Source organism: Rhodnius prolixus, unplaced genomic scaffold, assembly GCF_049639745.1.
Source record: "Rhodnius prolixus isolate KJV_2025 unplaced genomic scaffold, Rpr scaffold_8, whole genome shotgun sequence".
NCBI lineage: Eukaryota > Metazoa > Arthropoda > Insecta > Hemiptera > Reduviidae > Rhodnius > Rhodnius prolixus.
The window spans coordinates 15,816,545-15,840,724 of NW_027411593.1; the positions used below are offsets into that span (position 1 = coordinate 15,816,545).

The following is a 24,180-nucleotide window of genomic DNA, read 5'->3' on the forward strand; positions in this document are numbered from 1 at the left end:
TAACTGAAATGTTAATCAAGATATGTTTTAATGTTGATGTCAGTCGGAAATTGTGAATTAATTATGTTGATAATTATTTACAGTTACAATGAGATGCTTGTAGTAAAGAATAGACTGATAGTTCCCTATCCCTTTAACAGTTAACTTTACTAAATAAAAAATAAATAATAAAAAACGCATCACAAACTCACAAAATAATAATAATTATAATTTACGACATCCGTCGTAAATCCGTCTGCCGGAGATCGATGATATTTTGGTGAAGTATAGCTGAAAGATATCAGTGGGAAGTGCTAAGCTTTTTAGAAAATATTCTGCACTCTCGCTATTGTTTAGAATCTCTCATGATACCCGAACTGAATTGCGTAATCCAGAATAGGTCTAATAGACCTAAATTTTTCTGATCAAGGGATGAGATCGTGCGAATAAAAAAATCCCCCAAACTTTGTTAAAATAGAAGCAACTAGCACTAACGAGGGACCTTCACATCGGCTGAATTTGTTTCGGGTGAATGGTACTATAGAGAAAAACAAAATAAAATATAAAAATTTCCTAATATTTGTAAATAAACGTATTGAACATTAAAAGGCTTATAATCTTCAAATAAATCTCAATAGTTATTCAGGTTAACAGGACTGAGGTTTCAACTTTAGACAACCACTTTTTAAAAATCTTTCTAATTAATTAAGAATTTTAGAAATTGCAATTTACCCAATAAGAATGAAGATACGTAGTGTTTCATGAATTTTAATTTTCTGTTTAACATGTACAGTCAAAATCTTAACTGGTGAGCTTCTCACAAAGATTTGAGGATAACAGAGAAGTTCTGCGTCCAAACTATAATGGATTACCTCCATGGTTATTGTACTGAACTACACGGAGGTCCCAGCTAGGAAAGCAGCTGCCTATGTCTTTCTGCAGTCACATTTATACAGAGTTTCGTCAAACTTTAACTTCCAGTATCTAATTAAACTTAATGCGAAGAGGTTAGCAGAACCGTAGAACACCAACTGCATGGCGGAAAGCTTAAAATTGTGGAGCTTACCTTATGAAGAAAACATCAAAGTTGCATATTTTATTATAAGAATCATAATGGAACTTTTGTGACGCATCGTTCTGGTCATAACCAAGTCACTATGCTCTCTCTGATTTTTCATGACTAACCACAACATTGCAAGCTTCCAATCATCGGTACAGAAAATTTTTAAAATACTTTTTCACTATAGTCTCAAAAGCTTTTCATTTTCACCTAAAATTTGAGACCATTGCAGAAAAGGAAACAAAACAGATTATTGTGGGTAGCAAGCTTTTTTATACAATAAAATTCTAGTCACTTCAATAATGTATAGCTATCGCTATCTTAGCGATAGTACTTGTCTTACGTACTCAGGATTGGCTACCTAAATAAAACTCTCACCCAGGGATGCACTTTGATTTTACGCAACATTTAGAAAGTAATATTGATTAATGTCTTGGGAAGACGATCATGTAATGGTATCTGAAGAATTAATTGATTTGTGAGAGATTTTTTTGGAATAATAGCTGACCATTATTCAATGAATGTAAACGTATTTTTGTACTTCACATGAAAATGAAAACTGCAAGTTCTGTCTGAGAATTAGTTTAAACATTTAACTACAATATCTTAAGATGGTGCAGATGTTAATTCGTTGATGGTCAAGGTAGTTTGTACTTACTGAAGAATTCGAGCTGTCTGGACACTAGAGTTACTTTGTAAGCTTGAAAAAAAATCTTTCTTTTCCAGTATCTTTCTCAAGTCGTTTCAGGCAATGAACTTTGAACCTATAACTACTTGTTACATGATCCTAATTGTACATAAAACAAGAAACAGTATTCTAGTAGTGTGGCTTTTACTGTTATATCTTGTGGTTATGCTTGGATCCCTAACTCCTCCAAAGAACGTTCTAATTTCTATAGTCATTGTCAGATGATAAAGAATTCTCTTCGTTCATAAATATCCAACAATCATTTGCAGTCTCACGCACAATCCTAGAATCAAGAAATAGATAAAAACGAATGAAACAAAAACGTTTGTGTCACATTTATTATACAAATTTAATTAGAGTTTAAGAGTTATATCAAAGAACAAAAATTTATTCATATAAATTTAATTAACTTTGTTGAATATTGAAAAATAAGCAACAAGTAATATTTAAAATTAGAAGATTCTACTCAATGAGTTATTTTTTAATTTTGTTAACAGTTTCATTTACACCGTTTAAACTTATAAGTTAGAAAAATGACAAACATTTGCTAAGTACAATTCATCAAAATTGTCCACAGATTGTGTTTCTTGGTTCTCAAAAAATATTCAGTTCAGATTTATGTTAAATATCGTTCACCTTATCTATTAAATGTACTTAACAAGTCTTTTTAAAAATTAATATTTTCAAACTAATGGTATGTCAGCTTTTTTAAAAAGAATTATATCAGCAGGGCTTTAGATGAACAGTTATCGCAGCTAATAACATATCACATTGTAAGTTTCCTTTCAAATAAATTATTTAAATATTAAAAACCTTGGAAAAATCATCATTTCTTCTTCCTAAACTAGATAATTGAGAAGATAATTGATTGCAAAGATGTTCACCAATTTTCGGTTCATTATTTCAAATTTCACCTGCAATCGTCACGTTTTATAATCCATTTTGCTGATACATTGAATACGATTGATTTATTTAGATTTCATAGTTCATTGTAGCGAGGATAGAACTAATATTTCATTGTAAAATCTAACCTAAATATAAGCGATAATTTGTAACTTTAAAATAAAATAAATAAAATCATTGAAATATATGTTTTATTTGAATTTGTCACAGTTTTATTTGTTGTCAGTAATTACTTACACTAGTACCGTATTCTGATTTCAGGATGTTGAGACCTATTTACCAACTCTGTTCATGTCTCACTGCTTTCTATTATCAACCTTTTGTTTTATTTAATATCAGTTCTGTTCTTCTTTAACAGGAATATGCTTTTTTTGTCATGGTTTTTACTGCTACAACGAGATATTATTCCAGTATTACTTAAATATTGTAAGCTTTATAAATAAAAGTTTTAATTCTTTTATTTTCTTGCACGTTATTTCCATGCTCGCTTTATTGTAGCTTAGATTTTAAATAAATAGAAAGCAAATAATTATTTAAGAAAATATATTTTCTTAAACAGTCTTGGAAGTGATTACGTGAAACATTTCTTCGGAAATGATCTGACGGTAGAAACACAGTAAGTTTTTGTCCAAGGCTGTCTCTCTTCATGAAACAAAAGAGTTATTGCAACAACAGAGTTCACGTAAATATGTGTGCACAGAGTTCGGGCTTACAAAGAGTGAATAAACAAAAGGAAGGTCAACAACGTAATTGTCAGTTGCGGAAACTAAAATAAGAAAAAAACAAAGTATAATCGTAAACAAGAAAACTTGAGAAGCTCCAACTTACTTGGTATAAAGTGACGTTCAGCTCTGTATCTGCATTTCTCGAAGGAGATCAAAGAGTGTGACAGACAAGATAAAGAAAAGAGGCAAGTATGTAGAAGTGGACATCGCCAAATAAAGTGTTCATTGAAAAGAACATTGCCAAGCTTAGGACCTACATCCACAGAGCTTAAGATGTCCAAATTAAAAAATGGACATTTATTTTTATCTATACAGATAGCACCGAAATTGACAGAACGAACTGTTATTTTTTGTTATGTGTTGAGTCCACTTCAAAAAAAAAAAAATAAAAAAATAATAATAATAATAATAATAATAGCTGGTAAATTGTGTGTTAATGCTTGAAGGTTGACCATTGACTGAGATTTTGCTCTTCTGTGGTCGTTAATGTTGAGTATTAATTAATATTGTATAATAATAATAATAATAATAATAATAACAAGAATAAGAATAACAAGAACATTAATAATAATAATAAATAATGTAAGGGATTTGTCAAAAGTGTGCTGGATTGAAAACATTGAAGTCACGATTTTTGTCCTGGTTCAAAATTATCACCAAGGAGAGAAATTGAATTATAACGACAAAATAATCACAGTGCAAAAAATAAAAAATAAAATAAAGATGGAACAAATAATCATTTAGCTAAAAATAGCAACGGCAAATATAAAGACTTCACACATAAAAAATAAATTTAGGAACATTCCACTCCAATTTGAATACTTCAGAATGTATTCTGTTTTTGATGAAGAGCACCAATGGTGCCCCAATCTATACTATTACAACAATAAAGGATTTTTTTTTAAATGAGACTTTCGACATTGTCAAAAAAACAACTTCTCCCAATAATTTAGAAACCAATACGTAGAGGCACACTTTTGTAATAATTAACAAAATCCATTGATAATTAATTCAATTCTAGTTGGACAACTTATATTGCTTTGCCTATAGCAATGAGCAGAACAAGAAGAGTTAATTAATATAAAAAATCAATTCTATCCTAGCCAGTGCACTCAGTGGAGTCATCAAATTAGGCGAATCAACTTCTGCAACAATGTGAAATACGACATCCTGCCCTAGCCTGGGAGTTGTGCAAGGAATGTTAATCAATTAATAAATTACTTTTAAGTAATTTAGGCTTTCATTATAAGCTGGTTGTAGTTTTTTACTTTTATTTTTTTTAATAAACAAGAAATCTGATAATGTTATCTCTTTCTCTTGGGTAAACAATAACGGCAATTTATGTTTTGAGCACCAAGAGCCGCAAAAGAGCACTATTTTCCCCCGTCACACTTGTCTCTGAGAACATGTATTTTAAATTGTAACTCACAAAGTGCTTTTTAAAGTGCCCCGGTGGGGCCTTGACCTGAGCTTGATAGTGATACATACTGACAATTGATATTGATAATTTAACTATCATATTAACAGCCATTTCATAATTAAAACTATTTTAATTATTAAAACCAATCAGGTGAGCATTATAGCAATTATACAGCAACGTTATATAGAAGTATCGAGTGTGCTATGTTGTAAGTTTGATCCGTGTGAGAATGGAGATAACACACAAATAGTCAGCTGACTGGTATGGCGGCTTGCTTAGCCCTTATTTGTTTATTTATAGGCGTATCGACACCTATGGTTATTTGGCCTCATTTATAGGATTGTACGTTGCTTTCAGTTTACCCTGGTTCCCAACAAACGTTTCTAAACTCTAATTAATAATTAACATTGTTAACTCTCCATTACTACTTCCCAATTTTCATATTTCCCGGTGAATATAAACCATTTTACTTCAACTTTCCCCTCTCATCACATTACAACCAGTTTGTGAGATTCATACAATCATGAAATTCTTCAATTGTGAAGAATCAATCAACCTCTGGCGTGTTCCTTTGGGTACATTTCCCCCCAAAAAACAGCCTTTTAACAGTGACTGGCACCCCGGAACTGCCCAAATTATCCCAACAACACCTGGTAATCGCCTAGTATAGGAATAGGAATCGCCTAGGACAGTCCCACCTAGAGAGGACACTGAAAACCAACAGAGCTCTGAGAAGCAGCCGGTGCAAGACCTCATAGAACAGTAATATAATATTTGTTAGGTAAAGAAAAATACATATTAATATGATTAAACTCATCAATTTGTAAGACAGAAACCAGTGATATAGTTGAGATTTCTAATATCAGCAAGTTAAAATCTCTGCACTTGATGTATAAATTAATAATCCAAATCAATAATCTCAATCTGTATTATCATTGCTTCAACTTATTATAAGGTAAACTAGACCCTAGTTGTAAAATTTAAATACGTACTGTCCTGAATTTCTGTTGTCATCACTAAGAAGGAAATTTTTCTAAGCAGGAAATACGAAATATTGCCCTTAGTTGGTTAAAAAGTTTTAAATATATTGGAACACTATTACAATGGTATTATTATACGAGGTTAGGTAAGTAAATACTCAATTCCAAAACGTCACTTTGAATGTGTTTTTAAATAAAATCCTATAGCAAGACGTCCAACTTTTCTCTTTAGGTCGATTTTTACGGTCAATGAACATAATATGCTGAAGGACAAACTAAACAAATCTCTCCAGTGACTGTAGAAAGCTAAGTGAATTAGCTAATTATCTAAAACCTAGTTCATTGTTTCATTCTCAATTGTGGGAAGTAACTAAAAATCTACATATGCTGTAAGTACATACTTACCTATACATACATATGTGTACACATAACATATATACTTTCATTAGCAAAATTTTTTTGCTTTCTTATTTTATTTTTTATGTAAAAGGAACTGTTTACTCTCTCATGAAATAATCTGATTTTTATACAACCTTTCTTAAATCTGCATATACTTAGTAAACTTCAATAACTTCCTGGGTATAACAGAAACATTCCCGTTTCTCCCTAATTATTTCTTTCCAAAAAAAAATTCTGTTCTAAGGAAATGGAAAAGTTTAAGATGTATTTTCTTTGTTTATTTTAATACTAATGATTGATTATTCGTATTAATTGATAATATTTAAGCGCCACGATAGCCGAGCGATTAGAAGAGAGGCCCGCAAAGTTAACAAGTATTATTGGTACTGGATTCGATTCCTGGTCTAGGACTTGGATTGTATTATATTTTATGATTAATACAAGAATTAATTGTAAAAGTAAGTTTGTTAGTCGCCTTCGTCTGCGGCACCTAAGTTTGGTAGTTGGAAGTAAAATCCACCCGAAACAATAAGCGTTACTTTACTTTTTTTACTTTTTTTTATTGATAATATTTGAAATTCAAAATTAAACAACATTATCTTACCTGAAGTCTATTATTTAGATACCAGATCTGCAATTTAAGTCGAATTTCCTTGACTATGTTTTCCTTATTGGTGACTAACTAAGTTAAAACTAACTAATGTTTTAACTAAGAGTCTGAGAGTCCAAAGCACTAACCACTGACCGATATTTTTTAAAGCTATTTTATTATTATTATTTTTTTTTTTTATGATTTAAGACGCGTCAATATCTGAGGTTATTGGCGCCCGGAGCTTTTTTCAGTGCACTGCCGGCCTCCGGACAGTGTTCTCTCGTTACAGACAACACTGTCTATCACCGGACAGTGAGCTGTAAGAAGCTCCTAGGAAGAGAAAATCTAAGGGCCAGCAGCTGGATTCGAACCCGGGACCTCCGCGTGGGAGTCCAGTATGCTAACCTCATAGCTAATCCCTTCCCTGCTATTTTATTATTATTGTTTTTTTTTTTTTTTTTTTTTGGCGCATCAACAGCTGAGGTCATTAGCGCCCGGAGCTTTTTCCAGTGCACTGCCGGCCTCCGGACAGTGTTCTCTCGTTACAGACAACACTGTCCATCACCGGACAGTGAGCTGTAAGAAGCTCCTAGGAAGAGAAAGTCCAGTATGCTAACCTCATAGCTAATCCCTTCCCTTATATTCTTATTCTTATTATTATTATTTTTATTATTTAATGATTTAAGGCGCCTCAACATCTGAGGTTGTTGACGCTCGGTGGTTTTTTTCAGTGCACTGCGGTCAAATTTATTCAGATTTAACAGGAAATAGCAGTACTTCTATATCTGTTATATCTGCAGAATTTCCATTCTTTATGTCATATCATAATCATTTCATTATAATAGAATAATTGGACAACAGTAAGGAGTTATTCGTTTACACCATAGACGCCTTAGAAATGAAATAAAGACATCAGATTGCCCAGTCAAGTTGCTTGGAGTGGTCGACATTCTTTTATCTCAACCTAAAATTAAAGACCATTCGCCATAATTTGCGTAAAATGATATTTTCAATAATTATTAAAGAAATTATTAAATAATCGAAATATAGAAATATATATTTCACTCCTATTTTTATTTTTGATTCAACGGGATGCGAAGCTTGGTTTAGCCGGGAAATGTCATACGGTATTAAGAAGCGTGAAGCGAAGATAAATGTTAAAAGTCAATGCCCAACATCAACTAATTTAAACATGGAAAATACAGATTCATATCATAATATGACTCCTTACATATATGTGTATATTTTTCTTTCCCATTTTTAAGAATTAAAATTGCATCTTAACAATAATAAAAACGCGGAATTACAAAACGCTCTTGTCTTTTTGTTATCGAATCATCATCGCGACCAGAAATTGTTTACTATAATACCTTATGAACTAAAAAATGATTCAGGGTCTAAGCAATCCTGATACTCCAAAGATTACTGAGTTTGAAAGGAGCTGAAATCTTCTTTATTTCAATTGGATGAGTCTTGCCTTTTAACAAATCCTTGCTGAAAAATTGGAGTCAAAACACTTCTTTAGTCAATTAAAACCTGCACTACTAGTAACATCCGAATGTAGACTTGAATAAGCTCTGTTAAAAAAGTCCGTGAACTTTTTTTTTTTTGTTTTCTGGAAGACTTTTTCTTATGAGTCCACTTTTCTTTGAACTTTCTTTTAGGCTTCGTTTTCCTATCTTAGCGGTTTTAGAAGTCAAATCGGTTAGGGAAGCACCTTTGAAACGTTAGCATCACTTGCCATAGAATCACTTATGGTTTACTCTTTTCCCAAAACTCAGTGCATCTGTTAAAGAAAAATAATTAAAAACTTAGTTTTGTTAACATTACTTTGCTGTTCTGAGTGGTCAGTTAACAGTCAGAATTCAACCTGGTAATTAGGTGGAATCATCCCTCAGACCTGAGCCTTCTTAAGATATTCTAATACTCAATTAAAGTAATTCCTCTCCACAATAATAACAGTTATTTCTCCACAATAAGATAGAAAAATACCAAAAACCGCAGCTCATTTTCAAATTATATACTATTAGAATCAATCCACCGTTAAATATTAAGTTTCCATTTTAATTTGAGCATTTAATTTTATATGTTTTACAAATGAAAAAAAAAATTTAACTATATATTATTTATAAATAATACTGTGCCAAGGATTTACAATATAAAAGAAAGTCACAAGAATATTTAAGATGTGTAATGAAACGAAAAGAAACCTAAACAAACAATAGCTACTAGTGACAATTTTCATGTGGGAGATTATAATGGTAATTACAAGTTTGTAAATAAATGTCTGAAAGTATAGGTCGATGTTATTAAAAAGGTCACATTAACACTCTCATTACGTCTTATTTCTATTCAATTGTATAATTATTTTTACTTATTTCTGTTTTAATTTTGAAATTATTTATAAAATTAATGGAAGTTTTGATATTTTGATTTCAGGATTTTTCTAAATCCGAAAAACGCTATCCGAATAAGCATTCCGGTTATTTTCTCTATTCTCCAAGATCTACAGAGAAATGTTACTGTCTTTCAAATATTAATTAAGGGACTCATGGACGAACTTTTAATAATTCGATTAAACATTTATTTGATGGGTTTCCAGATAAGTTTTAAATAATTCATACCATAAACATTATAGATATCATTTTTGCATGATACACTATTGTAAGCAGTTGCAAAAACAAGCTCTGCAAGCTTTAGCTATATCTTTTTAAAATCTTTCATCTGTACAAACAAAACAAGCAAATATGATCAAGATTCAGCAAGAGTTCAACAAAGATATGCGAAGAGAACCCACTGTGGAATCACTTTCATTGCCTAGAAATTATGAATGAAGAATCTAATAAATTTTGGCTTGAAACCAAAAGATGATTTCAGAATTGCTAATTTGTAAAAAGTTTTATTAACAATATAACTTCAGTTTCAGGAGGACTAGTTTACTGTTGGCTGTTTTACTTGTAGAATCTATCGCCGAAAATGATGCGATTACTAAAAACAGTAGAACGTTTCACCAACCTGCAGCTGCTGTGCCAAGGTATTGGCGAGATGTAGATGGATCTGTTCATAAATCTGAATATGGCAGGGAATTGCAGACAGACATACAAACGGATACCATATATCCGGATAAAGTTCAAGTAGTAAGTTCCTCATTGAGAATACTGCCAAGACGAGGATCTCGACAACGACGTTCACCGTGGAGAACTCCAAGAGAATATCAATTTGTGACTAGAGAACTGTCTAAGGGTGTTGCTGATATCGATTCTGAATCTGAAAAAAATAGTGGAACCAGGACTGCCCGGCTGGTAGAAGAACGAAGAGTGTCGAATTATTTTCCAGAGGAGAGAGCTAATAGTTACCCTTACGAAGACTATTACAGGTAGGTTATAGTTGTGGCATTACTAAATTTGGGAACCAGTTGTTCCGTACAAAAAGCATATTTCTACTATTAAAACAGGGCCATCCCCGCAAGGTTCTGCTTAATTGGTGAAAGCAAAAATAATTACAGCATTTGCACTGTAAAAATATTTTTGCCTACTAAACATCCATTAAGTATTATTATATGTAGATCCCTTTAGGAAACCACGAGCTGAAGACCTAAAATAAACATTATTAAAAAAAAACAATTATTGCAGAAATATTAAATGCGAAAGTCATAATCAAGTTCTTAAACTTTTTGAAGAATTAAACCATCTGGTTTTCCTCAGTAATGAAAATACTTTAATTTATATGTATTTAGAAAAAAATTGCCTCAGTAAATATTTTTAATGTCATTACGAGAAAATATATACCTACGAATTATATTTAGTATCCTTCTTAATGAATAAGTCCATCTGACTTTAAAAAGCTGTTACTTGCTCATTCGTAAGTACTTACAAAACATTACAAAATTCATTTAGGGTTTAAAATATTGCAGAAAAATATTTAAAATATCCCAAATTCCCTGCTGAAATCTAACATATTGATTATATAATTAATAATTATATAGAATATAATCCTGGCACTGATAATAATGTATTTATTCATTTTTTCATTTGCAACTGATTTTCTTAATGTCACAGGCCAAGAAGTTCAACACCTAACCGGAGGATAATTTATTACGCAACTTTGCCAGAAGTGGTGAGACGACCTGGTGAATGGACACCTCCCAGACCGATTTACAATCCAAGTCCAGGGTATCCGCCAGTCAGAGAAAATGAAATAGTGACAAGAGTACATTCGCCAATTATTGATGTGACCAGAGTACATTCTTCTTTAATTGATGTCTCTGAAAAGAATAGATTTCAAAAACCATCAATTGAAGTGCATGCGCCAAGCTTGTCAACGCCAAAATTTACCATAATCGATGCAGAACCACCATACAATCGTCCTCCATATCCTACACATCATCAAGCGCCTTTGCCGCCTTCAAGATATGACCAGCACCTTGAACAAGACAGATATGATCGTCATAGGTAACATTTAAAATGAAATATATACATATATTTTTCAAATACTGAGAGGAATTGTTCAAGACCATTTCTTTTTATTATTTTGTGACAATCAATATAGATATTGAAACATGCCACGTTCATGAACTTTATTAGTTTGACTCCTTCATTCAATTCAACTTTAATATAAATAATATTGGGCATTTTACAACATGGCTGGCAGAAGTTTAGCACTATAGCTGCAAAAGCAAAACTATCCCGATTATTACTTAAGCCAGTTCTTATTGTGCCAGTTTTTTTGACATTCACTAATTTTCAGGAAACTTCTACCAATACCACAGAGCATTTTTTTACTTGACTAACAAAGAAACAGTTCCGGGAATAAATAATTACTTAAATGCTCTGTTATAACAAGCACAATGAGAATTAATTATATTAGAAAAATAAAAGATGAGTTATCTGAAAATCTGGTACAAAACCTCCCAACTAACTGTATTAAAGAGTTTTATATCCTTGGCGCTACTTAGTCCGAGGTTAGAAATAATTCCGTTAATGTTGCAAATTAACTTTTTCTTTTTCCTTAAAAAAAATTAATAATAAAATGACCAAACATAGGTTTACGTTTTTACACACTTAATCAGGAAGCATTTATTTTTTTTAATTGAATTATTGTTTAAACGTTTCACAACTTAGAGTGACGCTGAGAACAGTAGGCTAGCTTGAAATTCATCTCCATGAGGATCCTATAAAATAAGTCGAATGATATTTTCGTGGGTAATTGTAAATTACAAGTAAAAAAAATTTTATAACCCAATTTATGTATCAGTCTCAAATACATATGTGCTTTCCACCATCTGCCAAGTATCTTCACTTATATCTTTCCCTTACCACGAATAGTTAGTTGAGATTTGATCGATATTTTCAAAGTGCGCGTTTATCAGGACAGGCTACTTAAACTTAGGAGCCGCGTATTGTCTCGAAGGCTCTAGAAAGTTCAATCAGCATCAAGACAAAATGTTGAAGCATTACCTCAAAAGAAAATATGATACTAATTTATTAATATCTCTTTTTATATGTTATTATAATTATTTATTTAAACAAAATAATTCAATCTAACTTAAATTAACTCAGCAGGTATACTAACTACGGTTACAACAGATACGACTACGACCGTCGCTTTGCTGAACCATATCGTCCGTATGTGGATGAACGCCGTACAAGACCAGCTTACCTGAATCAACCATTGCCCGCACAACCTTTAACAGTATACAGAAAACCTTTGGACGTAAGACCACTGGATCCTGTCAGAGATCTTACCACAACTATACCGAGTACAACACACAAAACTGATACATCTTCAACAACTACAGCCGATCCAATTAGTCAATTTGAAAGAAATCTAAGGCGGAGAACATAAATGAACATTGTATTAGAATCTTATTCTTCTTTCCTTTGTTATTTCCTTCAATGTTTCAATTCTTGTCTATTCATGTTTTTAATTGAACTTGAGGGCCAAAGAATAATATGCATATAGCAGTGCAATTTACCTTAACTTCCTAGTAAAAGTGCCGGAATATACTTTGAGCGTCCTAAAAGTTCAAAGAATGGCAGGAATTCATTGTTAATCTCTATAACAAATAAATAAAGGAACTTTTGCCGTTACAATTTCAGTAATTTAATTATGGTTTACTTTCATTTCAATCACATGGTTAACCGCTTAACTGAAAGACTTTTTAATCAAATATTGTTTCCTTTGCTTTAGTTGGAAACAATTTTGCTCTTCACTGTTCATATTCTAGACACATTTTTGATATTTTGGAATTTTTATTTTTAATAAATATTTAGCTAAGTTATTTTGCAATGAGAACATCTCATTTATTTTAGAAAAATGAATTGACAACGATTTTTATATTTCATTGTAACATTTTACTTTTTTCCAAGATTTTTTTATTTTTATTTAGTCTACAATATTTATAGAATAGTCAAAATTTCAACAGTATTATCGAAATATTTTGTAAATTTACGTTCTCAACGATTTTTTAATAGGCTAAAGTAATGTTTTTCATTCAAAAGAGATGGTTTTAGAAAAAAATAAGGTTTGCAGAAAATCATTCACAGATTAATAAATCCTGAACTTTAATCAAAAGGGGACAAAAAATAATTTGTGAATGAAATAAATATTTGAAATAATTATTGTAAACACACACATAATGATGAAGTTCAATGTACTATCTTATTAAAACAGTCACCAAAAAAAAAAAAAAAAAAACTGTACAGTGGCTAGTTTACAATAGAATTGTGAGAAAAAAGTATTGCCTAACATTCTCCTGCCTACTTTATAAATAACAGTCCCAAAAATTAAGTTCCGTGGGACAATAGTTTCTCTTTTACTTTTCAAATCATTATTAATACTATTTAGAGCTAGTAAATGGATTACTTTTTTAAAAAGAGGGATTAAAAGAGAAACAATAATAATGATGTAAGTAAACTGCATCAGATTCTGAAGTATTATAAGACCTGATTGCATAAATTAATGATCTCAAAATAATGCGGTCACTTTTTTTTTTTTTTATGTTTTTTAGTTTTTAAATGTTTTAATGAAAAATTAAAAACATTAAACTTTTATAATTTAACGAAGAAGATATTTCAAACTTCGAAAATCTGTATTTTTACAATTACAAATTTGTTAAATTATCTTGAATTGATTTTTTATAATTTGCAGGTTTTATTTTTAAGTATGTTCTTATTTCATTTATTTATTTATATCTAAAATTATAATAGTAACACAACAGGAATTTCTAAATGTCTTTATTAATGCAGTCAGCTATTAAGTTTAAGGTTTAAAGTTTATTAATTGGCTCACGATATGCAGTGCAATAACTAAATTTCAAGCAAGCTTATTCATTAAATAAACTGTCGAGTAAAAAATGCTCATATCCTAATTCGTGTCTTAAGACGTAATGATTTTCAGCTTAAAGAGAAGTAAATATAATATGCAATTCCAACATATTACTGATAGGTTCCTGCCATCTTATTTTATTTTTAAGATAGACTTTTGCTTAGGTTGACGCTGGTTGCATTCATTGAAAGACCAACAAACAATTCATAATTTTCTTAGATTATATATTCAATCTTATTTACTATGTAATCGTTTCAAAACGTAAAAAACATTAATTATAGACATATTACCTTAGGACTTGGAAATCTGAAATAACGACATCATGAAAGAGCACAAATCATCAGCAAACTTTTCTTGATGTACTAATCTGTCACATTTCTCTACCCAATCGCTTACCTGGAAAGAAACAAATTTTGCTTGTTAAACTCTTCAATAATGGTATTATTTTTGGCTTTTCTTAAAAGTAATTTTCGTTCTATCATCTCCTCTTGTCTTAAAGTGCCACCTGTAACCTAGATTATGAAAGACCATCTTCTCATTCACCTGTCGGAATCTGCCAGGGGTCCTGATTTGATTGTCTCACCAATATTTTCTGAACATAGCCCACTTAAAAAGCTATTAGTCTACACTGGTTCGAAGATGGCGCTCACCCAAATCGAAGTCGAGAGCAGAGGAGATTTCAAGATCATTAGGTTACAAGAGGCTAATAACATAGTTTTGTATGTTGCAAGATAGCGACTACCTCTTCAGCCTAGAAGCACCGAGGACAGTAGATGACTTTGTGTGTCTCAAGGATATAGTATAAAATAGTTTGAATTTATTTTTTGCTAGTAATGGACATTAAGGTTCATAACCAACAACTGGTTAATAGCAAACACTCCTTCGCCGGGCTCCCTACTGTTTCTAAGTGACACCAATAAAGTGAGAAGAGTTTGGGGATGTAGAGTGTTCCAGAATTTTTAGTTCTTCTGCCAGCATTCAGAGTAAATAACAATAATATGACTTATAATTTTAAGATTCATTAAAAACGTGAAATTTATTAATTATTAATCTCCAATTACTCTCTTATTTCTGTACCTGAGGAATTTTGCCAGTTGTTAGGACATGAGTAATTTCTTCTGGATCTAATTGCAATAGTGAACAAAAGTTCATTCGACTAATTTCTTCACTGCAATGATTGAAAGTATTATTCACTTCGGCGCTATACAAACTTGTATGCATTTTTCTAACAAACATCTAACAAAATTAATGAAAATTAGGGATTTTAAATTTTTACAAAATCATAACTGCCCTTCTTTTAATATTTTACAATCATTTATTTAAGTATTAAACCATATTATTAGTAATTAAAATATAACACTATTTTAAACTTACCTCTATTGTTGCAAATAATTCTTTAATTTTGTTATTTGCTTGTGTTAATTTTATTGTAGCTAAGATCATATTTTCTGAGTTAAATTTTTTTAATTCCTTTATTCTATTGCTCACTTTAGACTGGGAAAGTTGATTCAGTTCAGTCAGACTGATATTTTTCTTCAAAGCACTGTTCTAAAAGTTGAAGGAAATTTAACTTATGATTCCTTCCAAGTGATTTTACATTGCATGGAGCAAAGTATTATAAAAGAGATAGTATAGATTTTAGACTAGGTGAATCATTAGTACTTTTGAAAATCTAACCTAGATTTTCATTACTTTTCTAGAATACAAGTCTTTTTACTTCTAACAGTCAGTTTTAGTAAAATGAAGTAGAATAAATCGTTGGATACATAGAATAGCAATTTACAAATGTATTGGGTACATATTCAGCAAAAGTGTATGTTCAAAGATGTCTGTTCCAAGTGGAAGAGTATTAGCTGTCCATGAGTACATTAAATTCAAATCGTTGCAAACGTCGATTGATTTTTGCAAAGTCTTTTAATAATGGGATACGAGGAGAGATTGGAACTGCTATTCCAAGGAAGTATTCTTCCAAAAGCGAAAATGAATCAAATTGAGAGTGTTATGTCAGGAAATGGGCTGGAAAGTGTACTGTGAAAAACAATGCAGATGGCATAAGTTTGCTTGTGGGTTAGCTAAACCCTGGAAGTTGTGTGTAAACAAGCCAAAGTAGAAAATTGTATCGTGTGAGACAAAATTTAGTTACAAACCTCTTCATAAATGTTTTGGAAATTCTTCGTCGCCTCTTCATTCTTTCTTTTAAAATCCTCTAATTTCTCTTTTAAAGTGTCCAACTAAAATACAAATAGAACTATTACAAAAGAAAAAAAAGGTTCTGGTAGCCCCGAGACATCGTTGCGCCAGCAAAAAGCGTTTAAAAAAACTAGTATTATTCGCAAAAATAATAATAATAGGAGAGAATTAGCTCAGTCAGCAAGCTGGTCAAATCCAGGCGCGTTTCTTCTTAGATTTCTTCTACCAAGGAGCCACTACAGCTAACTGCTCAGGTAGTAAACAGGATTTCTGAAGCAAGAAAATACTAATACTATTAGGAGCAGAGACTACCGTTGACGAGCCTTGTATTAACTTAATATAATAATAGAAAGAGTAAGAAAGTTAGTTAAAAGTGCTCAGTGGTTGGTGGAGGTCACTTGGAGAATCCAGTTGCCTTCTTAAAATTTCTCTTCGAACCTGACTCTTACAGATCATAGTCTTGCTGGGACAGTGTCGAGTGAACACTGACCCAGAGGCCGTTGGTGCACTGCAAGAGGAGCTGGGCACCTATATCCTCAAATGTAACGCGCCTTACATTAAAAAATAAATAAATAAATGGTAATAATAAAAGCTTTAAAAATATACTATATTATTTTCCCTTTTTTTGGTCAGCAACATTATCAAAACTCAATTAATTAAAATAGTATTCAAAAATATTTACCATTATACATAACAATTTAGATCAAAAATGTATGCTGAAGCATGTTTTATTTTATAAAATAAGACTTTTGATTATTTTATTACATTATAAAAAGCAAATTCAAGAAAAGTACCTTACGATTTTTCTCATCTATTTCTGATTTTAATTTCTCACAGCAGAGTTCTAGTTTCTGTTCTTTCTTCTTGAATTTCTTGACAATAACAGCATATTTATTCAATAATTCTTGAAGCCTGATTATTACTGTTCCCCTACCGGCGTTTGCTGCTTTTAACTTACCTAAACTGTTTTTTAATTTATTAATTTTTAATTGAGAATTATTTAATAATTTATCCTTAATTAAGATTTAATCTGTATGGTTAATAATATTCTCACTTTAATACTAGTGCGGACCTAATGTGCTCACATATATGACATATTGAATACAAGTGTAAATCATCTTACATCTAAATCAAACTTGCATCATCTACAAACTAAATTAAAGCTTCTGAATCTCATTTAAATTTAATTATGTGCATTAATTTAATTACCTGTCCTTCATACACATCATCGATAAATTGCTTTTATCTAGTGCATTTTCTAAATCAATAATTTTATTTTTTTGATAGCTAATCAATTTATTACAAGATAACAATCTTTTGTAAATTTTTGATTCGTCAAGCGTTGATGATCTTGATAAAATGTTAACTTTGTTTTTTAATAGTTTTACATTTTTTTGTAACTGAATACATTCAGATGTTTTTCTTCGTAATCTTTTTTTAAATTCTGAGATCTGTGAAAATATGAAAACCTGAATATACTCTAAAGCGTAATTAAGTTGAATTACAGACCATACATATTTTTTGTTTTAAACTTTTTCCCCATTAAATTTGAAAAACAATGGAGAATCAATTTTTCCTCGAAAAAAAAAGGTAAACATTTTCGATGAAAGGAACATGATGCATAGGAAGCCTAGAAAAACCCATGGCCCACAATGTAGGATAAGATTAGTTCCCTAAGTACGATTGGCTCCCGTACCGTAGGTGACATAAAGAATAGAACCGTCAGCTTCTTCCCATCACTTGTAATTGTCCGTAAAAATAAAAATTGGTACAAATACTTATCGAAGGTTTATTTACTTTGGGTAACGATAAAGTATGGTCGAAATGCAACTCTTTAGAAACATTGACATTGTCTTGATACCTAAAAAAGTCGTCATAATTAGGGAAAGATTAAAAAAAGGAATTTTCTTATTAGAATAAAATTTTCCACTCACTTTTCTGTCGTTATAAATTTTTTATTGTTTGCATGATCTTCCATTTGTTCGTTAAATTTCTGTAATTTTTTACTTTTTAATGTTTGAATGATATCCGTCAATTCACTTATTTTTTCGATCAAATTTGTTCGATCAGGATTTCTTATTGTGCGGTCCTTTAGAACATCTGATTAACAGGCATAAATACTATTTGGATTTCTATGTTTTGTTTTGTTGTGTCAACTATTATCTAGCGATAATAATTAATTTCTGAGAATATATTACCAATTAATAATTGATTCAGCTGTAATGTTTTGTACGATAAATAATCCTGTCCAGATTGCATTTCCTCCTGGTTGACGTTGGCCACGTTTTCCTTCATTTCATCCTAAAAATCACTGCTTTTTAGTTTTTCAAATTTGTAAAAACCAAAAATCCTTTTTTTAACTGTTGAAACTGTTTTGTTACAGAATTTTAAGTGAACCTGGTTGTTTTGATTATGTTAATTGATTATGCAGAGGATAATTCTGTTTAGTTAAATTTTATATATTTCAACTGTTTTCATTTCACATTAACTTTCTAGAGACTGAAACTTGCATTTAAGCATTTATTACCAAAACTTCAATTTTGCAAAATTCAATTAGCCTATTGTTGATAAAGTTAGATACAATGGGATGTCTAAGTTGCAGATTTATTCAAAGCTCATCCAATGGTCAATGTATACAAATACATATCAGTAATCAATGTGGCCGATGAGGGCATTCTCCAATGAATCTATGGACCTCAGAATTTTTTGGGCACTTAGGATCAATCAGAGACTCTTTAGAGCCATGACCATTGTAAAAATGACATGGGTGACCCACTTCTAAATACAAGAGTGAAAGAGAAGATGAAGACCAACAATGATTTGAAGAGAAATCTAATCGGAGCTGTCGAGATGAAGCAACCATTTGCTGCGGATAATTTGATTTGGGTTCCAAAATTTAAAAGTAAATGATTGTAGGCTTGGGCCTAACACTCTGGATTAGCTAGCCTAACTCCTTAGCCCAGAACATTTTGTTGAAATGTAGAAAAAACTACGATTGAAAAGGCTACCTGTATTTGGGTTAACCTGTTATCCATAGAAATTAAATTTTACAAAGCCTTCAAATTAAGGTTTGATATTTGTCGAATCATTCTGCATTTACTGACATATTTTTATTCAAATAATGTCTGTATATAGAGACTGGTAGTAGATCAAAAACTTTTTTAAGAAACCTGAATAAAGACTCAATTGGTATATGGTATATAATTAATTACTAGATTGGTAGACCAATTACAAGCACATTTTTAGTCTGAAAATTGAAATAGATATTGTTAATAAATCACACATTAGGTTAAATCTGAAAATGATAACAAAATTACATTTATTATCATTTTAAAAACTTATATTCATTGCCTATATAGTGTTAAGGTATACATTATAGATTAGTTTTTCTTCACATTAGGTTCAAACAGAAAAAATGTTCTCGCTAAAAAGGTAAAAGTTATCAATAAACGATGATGTGGCGGCAGCACTCTAAAGAATTCAACTCCCATATGGGACTATATATTTTTCTTCTATTATATACATATGATAATTATTATTTTCTGTTTATAATAATGTTAAATAAATAAGATTTAGGCAGTTCGATTCAGCATTTGAAAGAAGTAACGCCTTGTTTTTATTAAGTGTAATTACTTTCCATAACTGTAGTATAGAGACACTACACTGGTGACCCCGACGTGATACAACCGGAAATGGTGGGCAAAAGACAGAGAGCCAGGAGGGCGCTCTCTAGCTCACCAAACGCACTAGGTGAGACGCATGATGCCATCTCTGCTGCCGTAGCAACACCACCATGGTCACAACACGCTGTGCCGGCAGCGCAGGTCTACAATCCTCGCGCTCTAACACCGCCTTTCACGGCTGAACATGTAGAAACGTGGCTGGAGCAGTTTGAAAATGCTATGAACCTCGGAGCGGTGCAGGACGATCAGAAGAAATGCAAATAAAACAGCTCTCTGATCAGTTGCACACCCTTAAAGCGCGAGAAACACTCACCTGCTACTACCACACTCGTTTTGGAGCTCGTGCTCAAAAATGTAAACCCCCATGTCAATTCCGCTCGGAAAACCTTTCGGCCAATCGCTAGAGGCGGCAAGCGGTTTGGCCTCAATATCTAGCCGCCTCTATATCACAGATAGAGTCTCAGGAACATCTTTTTTAGTAGATACAGGCGCAGAAGTTTCTGCAATACCTCCAAACGATAACAATACAACTCACAATACCCCTACTACGCGTTTGATAGCAGCTAACGGCACTTCTACCCACGGACGTAATGGCTCAGGCAGCAGGCGCTATACGCACAACCACAGGGGGTAAGTATCTGGCCATGCGCAGTTATTTAATTACTAGATATGGAGTAACGAGCGAACGGCGCCTCGATAGATTATTCGCCGAAGGCGAATTAGGTGATCGACGCCCCACGCAACTGCTGGACGACCTTCAGCGACTAGCTTCTGGGACAGAAGTGGGAGCAACCGTCATACGACGGTTGTGGCTCCAAAGACTCCCAACTAACCTGCGGACTATAGTGGTCGCGCATTCCGCGCCTTTAGAAGAGTTAGCACTGGTGTGGCGGCAGCACTCTAAAGAATTCAACTCCCATATGGGACTATATATTTTTCTTCTATTATATACATATGATAATTATTATTTTCTGTTTATAATAATGTTAAATAAATAAGATTTAGGCAGTTCGATTCAGCATTTGAAAGAAGTAACGCCTTGTTTTTATTAAGTGTAATTACTTTCCATAACTGTAGTATAGAGACACTACAGATGACAACAAATGTTTAACATAACTACTCACAGTATCTTCTTTAAGCCCCTTATCTAACTTTTTAAAAGGTTCTCTGTAATCATTTCCTAAATAACAGTGGATTGCCTCGTGAACCGTTACTTTCTTATTGCAGGATTGCTGTAAACAAATAATAATAATAATAATAATAATTTGAAAATCATTATCATCCATAATTATTAACAAATTCTGGGGTAGATAATGAACTTAAAAGGAGTGATCCAACATATTTCTTATATGTTCTTCTTTCTTTCTAAGCACATACCGTTATTGTTCTTGCCCAACTTTAAGTCTAGTGAAACTGCATTTGTGTTTTGAGAATGAAAATGTGTTAGTTTTTTTAATGCATTAGTTCCTCGGTTTACTAAAGCTGTGGACCAAAGGACAGGAAAACAACAAAGCGAAGAACATGCATAGCGTTGGTTCTCCTTAGTAAGTTTGCTTTTTGGACGGCCAGTTAAGTAATATGTCTAGGAATGTCTAGGAAACTCTTCAAGCTATTTATAAGATTATGTTTAGTCCACTACACTATTGTTTTGCGATCAGACTGGTTCATTTTTATATTAGCAAATAATATCCTCAAATCTCTTTAGGGCCTTTTACAGTGTCTGAATGAAATGGATATCACACGCAGCATGAATGAAATAAGCATTGGCCATTCAACATTCTCAAATTTCAAAACTTAATTCCTTAATTTTATTTATTTTTTTAAATTAACAAACAAAACTTGACTTAAAACAGTTACAAAGTGAACGTCAAGCAATAATTGGCCAAAGTACAATATCAACCAGTGTTTGTATAAACAGTAACTTTAACTAAATGAAAGTAGAAATATGTATAATTTAGTTATTTCAAACAACCATTGTCGAGTTCTCAAAAAACTGTGGTAATAATAACTAACTCAAGGCAATGCCTTTTTCCATTTTGCCATTAGTAAAATAAATTCAATATACATTTCACTTCGAGAAAAAGCATGATATTAGTTAATGATTATTAATTGCTATATATCAAAATGATTTCTGTTTTCAACAACTGAATTTTCCTTGACTGCGTGTACTGACAGCTGCTGGTACCTAGCGGCCAATAATAGAACTACTTGCCTCAATTGATTTCTGACACTGGTTTTCATTTTTATTTCTTGCGCTTCGACTACCATATTATCATTTTTTGATTTTAAGTTGCTTCAATGTCTGAAGTTATTGGCATTCGGAGCTTTTTTCACTGCTGGCCTCCAGACAGTGTTCTCTCAGTCAAGATCACCTGCCAGTAAGATGCATCTAGAAAGAAAAAATCAAATGGCTCCAAGAGGACCTATGAGTTCTTTCACTCTATGGGCATAGACATTAGTGAACTAACGATCCTCGCAAAGAAAGTTTATTACTGACTCAGTGGGGTACCACACAATCATATCTATAAGTCTGCTACGATTTTATGCAATTGATCTGGCTCTTTCTGGCTTTGCATTTCTTGTTAGTTTTCTATTTCATTTTTCATATTCATGTAAATAGAACATTTTTTATTTCTACATACCCTTATGTCTGATTAGGGTTACTGTTCTAGCAGTAATCCGATGAATCAGAGCAGTAATATACTATTATGGTTGTTTCAATATTATGGATATTGCGTACGCACAAGTTTTGATAGTCTTATCACTTTGTTTGAATTTCTTCGAAAGATAATTGATGAAATGACAAAATTAATATGACCATGATAGTAAAACACAAACACGCTACTCAAACTTCAAATTATTAGTGTATATTTTTTTGTTTGAAAAATGTTTAGGATCAATTTAATTTTAGTGAATAATCATCTCGTTTATAAGCTTTGTAGCGATTCATTACAAGGTAATAGGGATGGTTTCTCATCTATTTTCATTGTTCATGAATTAATACTTTTGTAATAGTAGAAGAACTTGAGTAAAACTTATCAACGTAAGAAACAGGAGGCCGTTTCTTCAGAAATGTCTCCCCAGTAAAGCAAGAAGTAGGAGCCGTTCCCTAGCCAGAAAGAAACGATAAGACCTATAAACAGAAGTGCATTTAGTCTAAATTCGTTAGAAAGCCGATGAACATCCACCATTAATTTTTACCCGCACGTCTACCATAACAGTTGATAACAAATCTATCTACTGTCTTCAACATACGAGGGTCGTTTGAAAAGTCTGTACAAAAATAAAAACTACTTAATTTTTTGGGGTAAACCTTTTTTATTTTTCAACATAGTCTCCTTTTAGGCTTATACACTTCGTCCAACGCTGCTCTAGTTTGTTGATCCCTTCCAAATAATAGGATTTGTCCAAGTCTGAAAAATAGCCATTCGTTTCTGCAATCACCTCCTCGTTTGAATAAAATCTTTTTCCCGCCAGCCATTTCTTCATATTGGGGAACAAATAGTAGTCCGAGGGAGCCAAGTCTGGAGAATAGGGGGGATGTGAAACGAGTTGGAACCCTATTTCCATTAATTTTGCGACCACAACTGCTGAGGTGTGAGCTGGTGCGTTGTCGTGATGGAAAAGGACTTTTTTGTGGGCCAATCGTGGGCGTTTTTCTTGCAGCTCGGTTTTCAAACGGTCCAATAACGATGAACAATATGCACCTATAATAGTTTTACCCTTTTCCAGATAGTCGATGAGGATTATTCCTTGCGAATCCCAAAAGACAGTCGCCATAATCTTTCCGGCCGAAGGAACGGTCTTCGCCTTTTTTGGCGCAGATTCCCCCTTGGTAACCCATTGTTTAGATTGTTCTTTGGTCTCAGGAGTGTAGTGATGTATCCATGTTTCATCCACAGTGACGAAACGACGCTTAAAGTCCTGCGGATTCTTCTGGAACAGCTGCAAACCGTCCTTGCAACACTTCACACGATTTCGTTTTTGGTCAAGCGTGAGCAATCGCGGCACCCATCTTGCGGATAGCTTTGTCATGTCCGAATGTTGATGCAAAATATTATGTACCCGTTCATTCGAGATGCCCAAAGCACTAGCAATCTCACGCACCTTCACTCTTCTGTCACCCATCACCATATCGTGGATTTTATCAATGATTTCTGGAGTAGTAACCTCAACAGGGCGTCCAGAACGTTCAGCGTCACTTGTGCCTATATGGCCACTCCGAAAATTTTGAA

General features: G+C 32.4%; 2 protein-coding genes across 14 annotated transcripts in view; one reads left to right on the plus strand and one right to left on the minus strand.

Annotated features, from left to right (window-relative positions):
• The window catches only part of LOC141450937 (uncharacterized), a 38,218-nt gene extending 24,344 nt beyond the window's left edge, over nucleotides 1–13,874 (plus strand). Inside the window, exons 3-5 of one of the 2 annotated variants that reach the window (XM_074121875.1) lie at nucleotides 9,667–10,122; nucleotides 10,805–11,197; nucleotides 12,305–13,874. In XM_074121875.1, coding sequence (XP_073977976.1) covers nucleotides 9,667–10,122; nucleotides 10,805–11,197; nucleotides 12,305–12,590 — 1,135 coding nt within the window. In that variant the 3' untranslated portion in view covers nucleotides 12,591–13,874. The remainder of the gene's footprint in view (nucleotides 1–9,666; nucleotides 10,123–10,804; nucleotides 11,198–12,304) is intronic. The other variant, XM_074121876.1, reaches the window with a different exon arrangement.
• Nucleotides 7,756–24,180, minus strand: part of LOC141450936 (uncharacterized) — a 246,972-nt gene continuing 230,547 nt past the window's right edge. For 4 of the 12 annotated variants that reach the window (XM_074121871.1, XM_074121872.1, XM_074121866.1 and 1 more), the window contains 11 exons: nucleotides 21,070–21,177; nucleotides 18,461–18,563; nucleotides 18,197–18,362; nucleotides 18,060–18,123; nucleotides 17,472–17,713; nucleotides 17,057–17,225; nucleotides 16,220–16,303; nucleotides 15,447–15,620; nucleotides 15,150–15,308; nucleotides 14,363–14,468; nucleotides 10,748–11,168 (listed from right to left, as the gene is read on the minus strand). In XM_074121871.1, coding sequence (XP_073977972.1) covers nucleotides 14,364–14,468; nucleotides 15,150–15,308; nucleotides 15,447–15,620; nucleotides 16,220–16,303; nucleotides 17,057–17,225; nucleotides 17,472–17,713; nucleotides 18,060–18,123; nucleotides 18,197–18,362; nucleotides 18,461–18,557 — 1,260 coding nt within the window. In that variant the 5' untranslated portion in view covers nucleotides 18,558–18,563; nucleotides 21,070–21,177 and the 3' untranslated portion in view covers nucleotides 10,748–11,168; nucleotide 14,363. Of the gene's footprint in view, nucleotides 8,533–10,747; nucleotides 11,169–14,362; nucleotides 14,469–15,149; nucleotides 15,309–15,446; nucleotides 15,621–16,219; nucleotides 16,304–17,056; nucleotides 17,226–17,471; nucleotides 17,714–18,059; nucleotides 18,124–18,196; nucleotides 18,363–18,460; nucleotides 18,564–19,579; nucleotides 19,702–21,069; nucleotides 21,178–24,180 lie in introns of those variants that run through there. The other 8 variants (XM_074121873.1, XM_074121867.1, XM_074121874.1 and 5 more) reach the window with 6 other exon arrangements.